At 44.1% G+C, this 14346-nt stretch overlaps 1 protein-coding gene across 4 annotated transcripts in view; it reads right to left on the reverse strand.

The window, feature by feature from the left end:
- The window catches only part of LOC106603105 (leucine-rich repeat and calponin homology domain-containing protein 2), a 78158-nt gene that overhangs the window by 13014 nt on the left and 50798 nt on the right, over positions 1-14346 (reverse strand). The window contains exons 6-16 of one of the 4 annotated variants that reach the window (XM_014196330.2): positions 14109-14239; positions 13790-13877; positions 13346-13442; positions 13121-13224; positions 7924-7991; positions 7469-7585; positions 6499-6567; positions 6155-6217; positions 3734-3782; positions 3505-3543; positions 3131-3268 (exon numbers count right to left, since the gene is read on the reverse strand). In XM_014196330.2, coding sequence (XP_014051805.1) covers positions 3131-3268; positions 3505-3543; positions 3734-3782; positions 6155-6217; positions 6499-6567; positions 7469-7585; positions 7924-7991; positions 13121-13224; positions 13346-13442; positions 13790-13877; positions 14109-14239 — 963 coding nt within the window. The remainder of the gene's footprint in view (positions 1-3130; positions 3269-3504; positions 3544-3733; positions 3783-6154; positions 6218-6498; positions 6568-7468; positions 7586-7923; positions 7992-13120; positions 13225-13345; positions 13443-13789; positions 13878-14108; positions 14240-14346) is intronic. The other 3 variants (XM_014196332.2, XM_014196331.2, XM_014196333.2) reach the window with 3 other exon arrangements.

Here is a 14346-nt window from a genome sequence, read left to right on the forward strand (position 1 = left end):
ATGGAAATATCACATTTACATAAGTATTCAGACTCAGTACTTTGTTGAAGCACCTTTGGCAGCGATTACAGCCTTGAGTATGACGCTACAAGCTTGGCACACCTTTATTTGGGGAGTTTCTCCCATTCTTCTCTGCAGATCCTCTCAAGCTCTGTCAGGTTGGATGAGGAGCATCGCTGCACAGCTATTTTCAGGTCTCTCCAGAGATATTCAATCGGGTTCAAGTCCGGGCTCTGGCTGGGCCACTCAAGGACATTCAGAGACTTGTCCCGAAGCCACTCTTGCGTTGTCGTGGCTGTGCGCTTAGGGTCGTTGTCCTGTTGGAAGGTGAACCTTCGCCCCAGTATGAGGTCCTGAGTGCTCTGGAGCAGGTTTTCATCAAGGATCTCCCTGTACTTTGCTCAATTTATCTTTCCCTCGAGCCTGACTAGTCACCCAGTCCCTGCTACTGAAAAACATCCCCACAGCATGATGCTGCCACCCCCATGCTTCACTGTAGGGATGGTGCCAGGTTTCCTCCAGACGTGAAGCTTGGCATTCAGGCTAAAGAGTTCAATCTTGGTTTCATCAGACCAGAGAATCTTGTTTCTCATGGTCAGAGTACTTTAGGTGCCTTTTGGCAAACTCCAAGTGGGCTGTCATGTGCCTTTTACTGAGGAGTGGCTTCCATCTGGCTTCTCCCATCTCCACAGAGGGACTCTGGAGCTCTGTCAGAGTGACCATCGGGTTCTTGGTCACCTCCCAGACCAAGGCCCTTCTCCCCCCGATTGCTCAGTTTGCCCGGGCGGCCAGCTCCACAGTGTTCTTGGGGACCTTCAATGCTGCAGACTATTTTTGGTACCCTTCCCTAGATCTGTGCCTCGACACAATCCTGTCTCGGAGCTCTACGGACAATTCCTTTGACCTCAAGGCTTGGATTTTGCTCTGACATGCACGGTCAACTGTGGGACCTTACATAGACAGGTGTGTGCCTTTCCAAATAATGTCCAATCAATTGAATTTACCACAGGTGGATTCCAATCAAGTTGTAGAAACTCAATTAAAAGCTCAATGTTGAGTCTCATAGGTCTGAATACTTATGTAAATAAGGTATCAGTTTTTTATTTTTAATACATTTGCCAACATTTCTAAAAACCTGTTTTCACTTTATCATTATGGGGTATTGTATAACGTAACAAAATTTGGAAAAAGGGAAGGGGTTTGAATACTTTCCAAATGTACTGTATTGTACACGTAAGCTACTACAGCGAGTGAAATGACTGCAACAACCTCTTAATGATCGACCCTTTTTTTCCATTTTTGCCTAAAATGACATACCCAAATATAACGGCCTCAGGCCCTGAAGCAAGGATATGCATATTCTTGGTACCATTTGAAAGGAAACACTTTGAAGATTGTGGAAATGTGAACGGAATGTAGGAGAATATAACACAAAAGATCTGGTAAAACATAATACAAATAAAAAAAACACCTGTTCTTTTGTATTTTTTTGTACCATCATCTTTGAAATGCGAGAGAAAGGCCATGTCTTGCTCCCAGACAAACTAAACAACTTCTTTGCTCAATTTGAGGACAATACAGTGCCACTGACATGGCCCGCCACCAAAACCTTCAGGCTCTCCTTCACCGCAGCCAATGTGACTAAAACATTTAAACGTATTAACCTCGCAAGGCTGCCGGCCCAGACGGCATCCCTAGCCGCTGCTTCAGAGCATGCGCAGACCAGCTGGCTGGTGTGTTTACGGACATAGTCAATCAATCCCTATCCCAGTCTGCTGTCCCCACATGTTTCAACAGGGCCACCATTGTTCCTGTTCCCAAGAAAGCTAAGGTGACTGAGCTAAACGACTATTGCCCAATAGCACTCACTTCCGTCATCATGAAGTGCTTTGAGAGACTAGTCAAGGATCATATCACCTCCACCCTACCTGACACCCTAGACCCACTCCAAATTGCTTACCGCCCCAATAGATCCACAGACGACGCAATCGCAATCACACTGCATACTGCCCTAACCCACCTGGACAAGAGGAATACCTATGTAAGAAAGCTGTTCATCAACTACAGCTCAGCATTTAAAGAGCAGCAGTTAGTTTAAGAAAGGGTGGCAAGGAATATGTTAGTCCTAAATATTAAAAAAACTAAAAGCATTTGGGACAAATCATTCACTAAACCCTAAACCTCAACTAAATCTTGTGATTAATAAAGTGGAATTTGAGCAAGTTGAGGTGACTAAACTGCTTGGAGTAACCCTGGTTTGTAAACTGTCGCGGTCAAACATGTTGATTCAACAGTAGCTAAGATGGGGAGAAGTCTGTCCATAATAAAGCGCTGCTCTGCCTACACTCAACAAGGCAGGTCGTGCAGGCCCTAGTTTTGTCGCACCTGGACTACAGGCGTGGTCAGACGCCACAAAGAGGGACCTTGGAAAATTACAATTAGCTCAGAACAGGGCAGCACGGCTGGCCCTTAAATGTACACGGAGAGCTAACATTAATAACATGAATGTAAGTCTCTCATGGCTCAAAGTGGAGGAGAGATTGACTTCATCACTACTTGTTTTTGTAAGAATTGTTGACAAGCTGAATGCACCAAGCTGTCTGTTTAAACTACTAGCACACAGCTCAGACACTCATGCATACCCCACAAGACATACCACCAGAGGTCTCTTCACAGTCCCCAAGTCAAGAACAGAGTATGGGAGGCGCAAAGTACTACATAGAGCCATGACTACATGGAACTCTTTTCCACATCAGGAAACTAATGCCAGCAGTAGAATCATATAATATATTTTTTTTAAAGACACCTTATGGAAAGTGGAGACTGTGAAGAGACGCACACAGTCACGCTTAAACATACACATGATAAGACACACACGTACAGATGGATTTTGTATTGTAGCTATGTGGTAGTAGAGTAGTGGCCTAAGGGAACACACTTAATGTGTTGTGAAAAGTGTTATGAAATGTAATATAATATTTAGAATTGTATATAAAACTGCCTTAATGTTGCTGGACCCCAGGAGGAGTAGCTTCTGCCTTGGCAACAGCTAATGGGGATCCTTAATAAATACATATAGAAATCAACATCATGGGATTCAGAGTGCAACTCGGTAGCCATGGTCTCCTACCTTCAGATAATCTTTCCTCAGATACTTGTTCCTCCTGCGCTCCTCATTCTGGTTGAGTACAGGTGGAACCTCTGGCCACTTTGGCTCCGTGTCTGACTCGGACTTCAGGCTGCCATCGAAGGAGCATGAAGAGGAGGGCTGCAGAGAGAGAGACAGGTCAAGATACTGGGACACTGTATTAACCAAATGGCAACGCAATAATGGACAAAACCCCCTTTGTTTAGGCAGCACTAGCATTTCATTTAAAGAGATGATTGACCTAAAGCCTCTCCCTACGTCACTCAGTTATAAAAGGCTAACATGCACACAGCCACGTCTTCACATGGACGGTGATGAGGGTGAGGAAACAAAAGGCACGAATAAAAATGGGGGACCTCAGAGAAAGCGGCGTCGTCGTCTGTGAAGTCAGGGTCCTTTCCAGAGACAGACAGAGAGAGGTGAACAACATGAGTGAAACCCAGACACCAAAACCAAGGCCTCCCACACGGACACATTAAAAAGTGGAACTGAAAACACGACCATGATGTAGTATTACTCGCACAAAATGGGAAGAATGAGTAGCATGTTTCCTGTAGAAAACAGAGAAGTACATTAAGTCCTTACCTGCCCACTCAGCACTGACGTGCCACTGCTCCCTTCATCTAGAGAGGCACTAGGAGAGAGAAAGAAAAACACACTGACTCACACATATTTACCTTCATGGACAATACCCTCATTTATGGAACAGTGTGTCATCACTAGGGCAGCCAACAATCAATAACAGACAGACAGACAATGGAGCCTTTACTACGTAGACATGGAATCACTGGCCACCTTAATAATGGAACACTTGTCACTTTAATAATGTTTACATACTGCTTACTCATCTCATATGAATATACTGTATTCTATTCTACTGTATTTTAGTCAATGCCACTCAGACATTGCTCATCCTAATATTTATATATTTCTTAATAACATTCTTTTATATTTGTGTGTATTGTTGTGAATTGTTAGATACTAGCTCCAGTGCAGTAGTAACACAAGCATTTCGCAACACTGGCAATAACTTCTGCTAAATATGTGTATGTGACCAATAAAATTTGACTTGATTTGGTGTAGCTCAATTGGTAGAGCATGGTGGTTGCAACGGGGGACCAGTACAAAAAAAAGTATGCACTCACTAACTGAGTCGCTCTGGATAAAAGCGTCTGCTAAATGACTAAAATGTAAAATGTAATTACTCGTAGTTATACCTACAGTGCATTCAGAAAGTATTCAGACCTCTTGACTTTTTCCCCACATTTTGTTATGTTACAACCTTATTCTAACACGGACTGAATAGTTTTTTCGCCTCAATCTACACACAATACCCCATAATGACAAAGAAGAAACAGTTTTTGTAATTTTTTGGGCTAACTTATATATTTAAAAAAATGTAAATATCACATTTACATAAGTCTTCAGACCCTTTACTCAGTACTTTGTTGAAGCACCTTTGGCAGTGATTACAGCCTTGAGTCTTCTTGGGTATGACACTACAAGCTTGGCACGCCTGTATTTGGGGAGTTTCTCCCATTCTTCTCTGCAGATCCTCTCAAGCGCTGTCAGGTTTGATGGGGAGCATCACAGCACAGCTATTTTCAGGTCTCTTCGGAGATGTTCAATCGGGTTCAAGTCCGGGCTCTGGCTGGGCCACTCAATGACATTCAGAGACTTGTCCCGAAGCCACTGCGTTGTCTTGGCTGTGTACTTAGGGTTGTTGTCCTGTTAGAAGGTGAACCTTCGCCCCAGTATGAGGTTCTGAGTGCTCTGGAGCAGGTTTTCATGAAGGATCTCTCTGTACTTTTCTCAGTTGATCTTTCCCCCGATCCTGACTAGTCTCTCAGTCCCTGCCGCTGAAAGACATCCCCACAGTATGATACTGCCACCATCATGCTTCACCGTAGGGATGGTGCCAGGTTTCCTCCAGACGTGACGCTTGGCATTCAGGCCAAATAGTTCAATCTCGGTTTCATCAGACCAGAGAACAATGTTTCTCATGGTTTGAGAGTCCTTTAGGCGCCTTTTGGCAAACTCCAAGCAGGCTGTCATGTGCTTTTACTAAGGAGTGGCTTCCGTCTGGCCACTCTACCATAAAAGGCCTGATTGGTGGAGTGCTGCAGAGGTGGTTGTCCTTCTGGAAGGTTCTCCTATCTCCAGAGAGGAACTGTGGAGCTCTGTCACAGTGACCATCGGGTTCTTGGTCACCTCCCTGACCAAGGCACTTCTCACCTAATTGCTCAGTTTGGCCGGGCGGCCGGCTATAGTAAGAGTCTTGGTGGTTCCAAACGCCTTCCATTTAAAAATTATGGAGGCCACAGTGTTCTTGGGGACCTTCCATGCTGCAGAAATATTTTGGTTCCCTTCCCCAGATCTGTGCCTCAACACAATCCTGTCTCGGAGCTCAACAGACAATTCCTTCGACCTCATGGCTTGGTTTTTGCTCTGACATGCACTGTCAACTGTGAGACCTTATATAGACAGGTGAGTGCCTTTCTAAATCATGTCCCATCAATTGAATTTACCACATGGTGAAATCCAATCAAGTTGTAGAAACATCTCAAGGATGATCCTGGGCTCAATTTTGAGTCTCAGAGCAAAGGGTCTGAATACTTATGTAAATATGGTTGTTCTGTTTTTTATTTTAATAAATGTGCAAACATTTCTAAAAACCTGTTTTCACTTTGTCATTATTGGATATTGTGTGTAGATTGATGAGGAAAAACAATTATTTAATACATTTTAGAATAAGGCTGTAATGTAACAAAAATGTGGAAAAAGTCAAGGGGTCCGAATACTTTTCGAATGCACTGTATTTTGAGACAAGATCCTATAACACGAGTCATGGGGACAGTTTCGATGAGGCATGAATGGCATGCTTTTGAGTCTATGACAAGGGTTAACTTGCGCCCAGGAAACCGGATAGTTTTATGCAAGCGACCCAAGGTCTTAGAGTGTAACGGGCAGGAGTAATGTGTTTAGGTAGAGCTGTGCTGCACGTACCTGCGGATAGCCTGAGAGGGGGACCTTTGCTTGCTGCTGGAGCTGCCAGAGTGACTGAGGAACCTGGACAGGTAGACAGAGCGGTGGTTAGTACCATCTCTCCATTTTCTCTCTGCAGGCACAATGTGTTCAGGCAGCCATGATATGGTACGGGTTCCGGGTGGATTTAAGAACTGGAGAACAACAGACAATCTAAGGGTGTGCATTCATCTCACAAGGCACAGAAACATGCATTTCATTCTCCAGCTTGACATTTTTCACGATTGTAATTAACAGACACCACATTAGTTTTCTATATATACATCCACCTCCTTAAACTTTCACAATCTCACATCTGTCTCTACCTGTGTGCACGGCCGGCAACTCTCCTTCGATGAATTAGACTCTCTGCTCTACAAATTAAGGACCGTCGTCTGGTAGCCACACATCATGTGTGCACCAATCAGGTCCAAGGAAGAGGCGAGGTGGGGGAGCAGGAGATGGATGAAGCAGGGAGGGAAGAAGAGGAGAGAAGAGGGGAGCCAATGACAGGGAGGTTCGTTAGATGCAGAGCAGGAATAGAGATAGTTAGAGCATGGTGATGGGGTAACTTCAGGAGAAAGAAGAGTAGTAAAATGTCTGGAAATGGATAAAATACAGGTAATACACTCTTAGAACCTTTTTTTTCTATCTAGAACCTAAAAGGGTCCTTCAGCTGTCCCCATAGGAGAACCCTTTGAAGAACCGTTTTTTTTTGTTGGTTACAGGCAGAACCCTTTTCCCCACAGAGGGTTCTACATGGAACCAAAAAGGTTCATCCTGGAACCAAAAATGGTTCTCGTATGGGGACAGCCGAATAACCCTTTTGGAACCCTTTCTTCTGAGAGTGTATATAAGCACCTAATGCAAGAGAAATGATAACGTGCACTCTTCACGTATCACCTGCTGTCTGCAACAGCTATGGCTGGCTCACGCTGACAATTGATTATTGTTAACCTAATAACTATGGGTAGAACCCCAATAACCAGTCAGAAACCCATGACTGTCAAGGTTGTAAATCAAGTCCTTTTCTTTCCTGTCTTGGAGAATGAAAAGAAGAGTCCTTCCCCCTCCCAACCCTCTCCTCTAAGAACATCCCAGGATCTTCCTGCCCTGTCACTGATAAGGGGTCAAGGATGGAGTGAGAGAGCGCGAGCAGAGGTGAGGGTGGGGGATGCTGAGCTCAGCAGAGGCGAGGAGGACAGAGAGATATGGGGTTAGGAGCAGGGCTCAGAGTGAGGTGAGGTCAGAGAGGAGAGGAGGGAACAACCATGGGGTCAGAGGTCAGCCTCTCACCTGTTCTGTTGCTCCTGCTGCAGAAGCTGGACGGCAATCTTCCTCAGGTCCAGCACCTCCTTCAGCTCTTCCTCCTCCTCCTCTTCCTCCTCCTCAGCTAGCTGATCTTTATCAGAGCTGCAGGCCACAGGGACGTGACAGTTAGAAACCTACACCAACTGCTTCACACTCAATGTAATAGCATGAACTCACAACGTGGCCATACTATAGTGGCATCTATCCAACGACATGGCCTTCTCAGCATGTCTACTGTCCCGGCCTGTTGCTATTATTATTTCACTACCGCTATCATCTAGCTGCTAAGTATCAACTCACCTACAGTACATTAACCAGGGTTGTAAATAAATGATCTAAGGAGACTGATAGATCAATATTATTTCAGTTCAGACTTAAATAACTTGAAGGTGAATTCTCTTCCCTTCCTCCTCCTGTCTATCTGTGTAGTGAGGACTTACCCAGACTCCTCTTTCCAGGTTTCCTTATCTTTGCTTTGGTGTGACTTGTTAAGAACCTTCTCCAATTCCTGAAACACAGAACAAAAAGTCAGATTCATTAATTCAATAAAACATTTTATTTTTTTAAAGTTATAGTTAAGCAATAAGGCCAGAGGGGGTGTGGTATATGGCCAATATACCACGGCTAAGGGCTGTTCTTATGCACGACGCAACGCAGAATGCTTGGATAGAGCCCTTATTGCTAGGTGCCTTATTGCTATTATAAACTGGTTACCAACGTAGTCAGAGCAGTAAAAAGTAATGTTTTGTCATACCCGTGGTATACGGTCTGATGTACCACGGTTGTCAGCCAATCAGCATTCAGGGTTCGAACCTCCCAGTTTATAACTAGATGTGTAAAACCCCTACACTACTATCCAGGTTCAATCACAAGCCTGTTTTCCATTATCGATACAAGTCAGGCCGAGATAAATTTCATTTGGCCTTTAAGCGCTGTGCCTTGGCTTATTCCACAAAATATACCCCCCAAAAAACCTAACAAGATGATCTATTTGCCTATTCCATTTGTAAGGGAGGCCATCCTTTTGGTGGAGGTTTCAGTGAGGAGGCAACAAGAAGAGTAAGTACAATGTCCAGGTTGGACATGTATTTACAGTACAGGAGTGGCAAACTGTACGCTACGTATAAATGTACAAACAACTAAACAAACAGGACGTAGACAGGTATCATAAACAAACAATAACAGAAAATAAATCAAAAGGTTGAGCCCAATAAATCAAACAAACCCCAATTATGCCTGAAACCAATGGCAGCATTCCATCCTTACCCTGTCTCTGTCTGCCCAACAATGAAATGACAGGGCTTAAGTACATCTCAACACGGCCTTCACCTTGGAAGAAACCACTTCCGACCAATCACAAATACACGGTCAAAAATACATACTTGAAATCATCAATAACCACAATAAGGTAACCCCATTGACATTTCATAAATATGCACACTTCAATTAATAGTATCACACCATGCATAAAGCAGAAATAGATAGTAGGTATCATTTAGCTCCCCTGTTGGATTTGGCCAGCTTGGCACTAGCCAACACACAGGATATCTAGCACCTCAGACTGTGGACCTCAGACTGCGGACGCAGCAGGAAGAAATAATTTACCTCTTCAATCAACAATGCTTAACACGTAAGTTTGTAACAGAGTATATATGAACAGAATACAGGCTGACACCAGCTCTGTGACAACTCCACAATCGCACTAATCTACACTACATGGCAAAAGTCATGTGGAAACCCCTTGAAATTAGTGGATTTGGCTATTTCAGCTCACAGGTGTTGCTGGCAGGTGTACAAAATTGAGCTCACAACCATGCATCTATTTCTGCTTTATGCATGGTGTGATACTATTAATTGAAGTGTGCATATTTATGAAATGTCAATGGGGTTACCTTATTGTGGTTATTGATGATTTCAAGTATGTATTTTTGACCGTGTATTTGTGATTGGTCGGAAGTGGTTTCTTCCAAGGTGAAGGCCGTGTTGAGATGTACCGTAATTTCCGGACTATTAAGCGCACCTGAATATAAGCCGCACCCACTGAATTTTAAAAAAAGTATTATTTTGAACATAAATACGCCGCACATGTCTATAAGCCGCCAGTGCCTACCGGTACATTGAAACTAACTTTACACAGGCTTTAACGAAACACGGCTTGTAACAAAAATAAATAGGCTTTAATGAAACACGGCTTGTACATTTTTTTTATAATTAGCAGTAAGCTTTAGTTGTCTTTTTGCACTGAGTCAATTCCTCACGCTGCTGTTTCCAACGTCTTATCATCGACTCATTAAGACCAAGCTCCCGTGCAGCAGCTCTATTTCCTTTTCCAACAGCCAGGTCAATCGCCTTCAACTTGAAAGCTGCATCATATGCATTTCTCCGTGTCTTTGCCATGATGAGGGTGACAAAATGACTACCGTAATCAGAATGATGGGAAGTTTGAGAGCGCTCGATTTAATCTAAACAGTAAACAAAAAAGTTGTTTGACCTTAACCCGTTCGGCAATTTCATTGTTCTAATGAAAGCTTCATGCCGCCAAAAAACTGAGCACGTCACAGAATGTGTTTTTTAATTTTTTTTAAAAATTGAAAGCGGGAAAAATCCATATATTAGCCGCGTCATTGTTTAAGCCGCGAGGTTCAAACCTGGGGAAAAAGTTGCGGCTTATAGTCCGGAATTTACAGTACTTAAGCCCTGTCATTTCATTGTTGGGCAGACAGAGACAGGGTAAGGATGGAATGCTGCCATTGGTTTCAGGCATAATTGGGGTTTGTTTGATTTATTGGGCTCAACCTTTTGATTTATTTTCTGTTATTGTTTGTTTATGATACCTGTCTACGTCCTGTTTGTTTAGTTGTTTGTACATTTATACGTAGCGTACAGTTTGCCACTCCTGTACTGTAAATACATGTCCAACCTGGACATTGTACTTACTCTTCTTGTTGCCTCATCACTGAAACCTCCACCAAAAGGATGGCCTCCCTTACAAATGGAATAGGCAAATAGATCATCTTGTTAGGTTTTTTTGTGGGGGGGAATTTGGCAGTAGAATGGCCCGTTTTTTAAAAGTTTTTTTTTAACTAGGCAAGTCAGAACGGCCTGTACTGAAGAGCTCAGTGACTTTCAACGTGGCATAGGATATCACCTTTCCAACAAGTCAGATCCTCAAATTTCTGCCCTGCTAGAGCTGCCCCGGTCAACTGTAAGTGCTGTTATTGTGAAGAGGAAACGTCTAGGAGCAACAACGGCTCAGCCGCAAAGCGGTAGGCCATACAAGCTCACAGAGCAAGACCGCCGTGTGCTGAAGCGCGTTAAAAATCGTCTGTCCTCAGTTGCAACACTCACTACAGAGTTCCAAACTTCTTCTGGAAGCAACGTCAGCACAATAACTGTTCGTCGGGAGCTTCATGAAATGGGTTTCCATGGCTGAGCAGTGGCACACAAGCCTAAGCTCAGCATGCACAATGCCATCTGGCAGTCCGACGGAATAATCTGGGTTTGGCGGATGCCAGGAGAACGCTACCTGCCCGAATGCATAGTGCCAACTGTAAAGTTTGGTGGAGGAGGAATAATGGTCTAGGGCTGTTTTTCATGGTTTGGGCTAGGTCCCTTAGTTCCAGGGAAGCAAAATCTTAATGCTACAGCATACAATGACCTTCTAAATGATTCTGTGCTTCCAACTTGTGTCAACAGTTTGGGGAAGGCCCTTTCCTGTTTCAGCATGACAATGCCCCTGTGCACAATGCGAGGTCCATACAGAAATGGTTTGTCGAGATTGGTGAGGAAGAACTTGACTGGCCTGCACAGAGCCCTGACCTCAACCCCATCGAACACCTTTGGGATGAATTGGAACGCTGACTGTGAGCCAGGAGTAATTGCCCAGCATCAATGCCCGACCTCACTAATACTCGTGTCTGAATGGAAGCAAGTCCCCGCAGCAATGTTCCAAAATCTAGTGGAAAGCCTTCCCAGAAGAGTGGAGGTGGTTGTAGCAGCAAAGGGGGGGACCAACTCCATATTAATGGCCATGATTTTGGAATGAGATGTTTGACGAGCAGGTGTCCACATACTTCTGTCTTTCTCTCAGCACATATCAAAGCTGCAGGCTAAAGTTACATCTAGACTGGGTTTCCTCTATCGTAATCGCTCCTCTTTCACTCCAACTGCCAAACTACTGCAGCCCTCATCCTCCATATACAACACCCGTTCTGCCAGTCACATTCTGTTAATTAAAAGGTCCCCAAAGCGCACACTTCCCTGGGTCGCTCGTCTTTTCAGTTCGCTGTAGCTAGCGACTGGAACAAGCTGCAACAAAACACTCAAACTGGACAGTTATACCTCTTCATTCAAAGACTCAATCATGGACACTTTTACTGACAGTTGTGGCTGCTTTGCGTGATCTATTGTTGTCTCTACCTTCTTTCAAATCAAATCAAATGTTATTTGTCACATGCGCCGAATACGACAGGTGTAGTAGACCTTACAGTGAAATGCTTACTTACAAAACCTTAACCAACAATGCAGTTAAGATATATAGGGGGTACTGGTACAGAGTCAATGTGCGGGGTTGGGGGGGCACCGGTGTTGAGGTAATTATGTACATGTAGGTAGAGTTATTAAAGTGACTATGCATAGATAACAACAGAGAGTAGAAGCAGCGTGGGGGCAATGCAAATAGTCTGGGTAGCTGGCTGCACCGGTTATTTGAGGTAGTATGTACATGTAGGTAGAGTTATTAAAGTGACTATGCATAGATGGCATCAGAGAGTAGCAGTGGTGTAAAGGGGGGGCACTGCAAATAGTCTGGGAATTTTATCATAGCCCTCATCCCCGCAGGAGGCCTTTTGCTAGGCGATCATTGTAAATAAGAATTTGTTCTTAACTGACTTGCCTAGTGTTAGGTTCTAAATATCAGAGTAAGAAATCGACGGACACTATGAAAGCTCCAACCAAGTTTATTCACCCATTGGGTCCATACAGCTATATAAGACAAAAGACATTCACACAAGCACTGATATTTAACCCCGAGTCTCCTCCTACACATCTGAACAGCCAATGCATCTCTGTTGCTAGACAGAACCTTAGTGATATTTATTCTTCCTCACTTCCTCTAACCTGACCTCTGCCCCAAAGTGCTCACTCCTCCCCAACTCACGGCTGTCATGTTGACTCGTACCAGACTGTGTCTCCTCTCCTCCCAGAGGATCCCTGATGGCTAACAATAACATATCATGACATAATGTAAACGTTATACATCACCCTCTCTCCCTCAGTGACATTAATAAGTATATTTCATATTTTCACAACCAAACACTAGTTAAATAAAAGGTTAAATATATATATATTTTTTAAATGTATTGTACTTTAATTCTTTGCCTGATTTAGGGCACTTAAGAGCTGTGAATGCCAGGCATGGGATCTCAAGTTGTATGACTTGATGAAAGGTATGATTAGTTTTAAGCACGGATTAAGCTTGTACTGACAATCTCCTATACCCCAGAGCTAATAGTGGAAAAGGAACAGGCAGTGGTAGGACAGTACCTCACCCGCGGATAGCTCGACAGCGGAAGACAGGCTAGTTAGTGGTGTACGTGTAGTGGCCATACAGCTCCCTATGGATTTCTTGTGACGTACCTTTATACAGGAGATGTAGGGTCCAACACTCTGCTGCCCGTCCCCCTCTGACAGGGCATTATCCTCCTCTGGGTTGGGCTCGATGAAATCATAGGGTTCCTGATCTACGGGCACAACACACCAGGTTGAACCTCAAGACTATCTGCTTGTTGCCAGTTGAGCACAATATTGCTCAAATACCGTTTCCTAACAGTCAAATCCACTGCATCTAAAAACAGGCCTCACCTTTGCCTGAGTCCATCTTGGAGAGGAGAGAGAGGGCGTCGGCGCGGGCCGTCTCTGAGACCTGAGAGTGCAGGCTGATGGTGTCATCGTCAGAAGGCTAGAGGAAGGGAGGGAGGGGCGAGGAGGAGAAGGGAACTTAAGAGGTAAGTGAGCATGAACCATAAACGAGTGTACTGAACATGTCTGCACGTACTACAGAAGGTGGTTGACTTGGGCCGGAGCTGACAGGAAGATTGTACAGGCACCTCAAATATTCTACTGCTTTAGTTTCTGCAAAATATTGTAGTGTTCCAGCACCTAAAATGAGTACCGGCACCTACTTCAGTCCAAGTCAAGCACTGACTATAGAATAAATACAAAGGGGCAGTATCAATTTGCCGTGGTTGAACGCACACCAATAGGCTTCGTACAGTCTAAGCCTCACTACAGTGGGTGAACTCTGACCTCCGTCGTAGACAGTCTTTTATCCCCGTTGTCACTGCCGATACCAGAGTCAGGACCGTGGTTCTTACTGGGGTAAAAATCCTCCATGCTGCAGAGACATATAAAGGGATAGTCGGAAATGAAAGAGTCAGACAGTTTCGTTTAAGTCACAATCATGACATCATAAGCACTTCATAATATGTCGAACCTGTGTCATTAATCTTCAAATATGTTATACCAGTTGTCATTATAGTTTCATGGAACACACCATTCATGATGCATATGGTCTATTGTCTTGTCTGTAGTATACGTAGTAGTATGATATGATATAAGAGTGTACCTGTCTGTCAGAGGCTGGGGAAGGCAGCGTTTGCCCAGGGAGGGGAGGTCCAGAGAGTCAGGCTTCTTATTCAGCCTACATGTTTGGATGTTCAGGTACTTAAAGATGTGCACCTTGCCCTTCAGGCAGATCTGAAATACACAAATAGCTGATTAAATGAAGTGTCCAACTGATGGTGCAACTGTTCCTCGGAGATGGTGGTATTTCATGAATACTGTCACAGCTGGGGGGGGGGTTC

Source organism: Salmo salar, chromosome ssa04, assembly GCF_905237065.1.
Source record: "Salmo salar chromosome ssa04, Ssal_v3.1, whole genome shotgun sequence".
NCBI classification, from domain to species: Eukaryota; Metazoa; Chordata; class Actinopteri; order Salmoniformes; family Salmonidae; genus Salmo; species Salmo salar.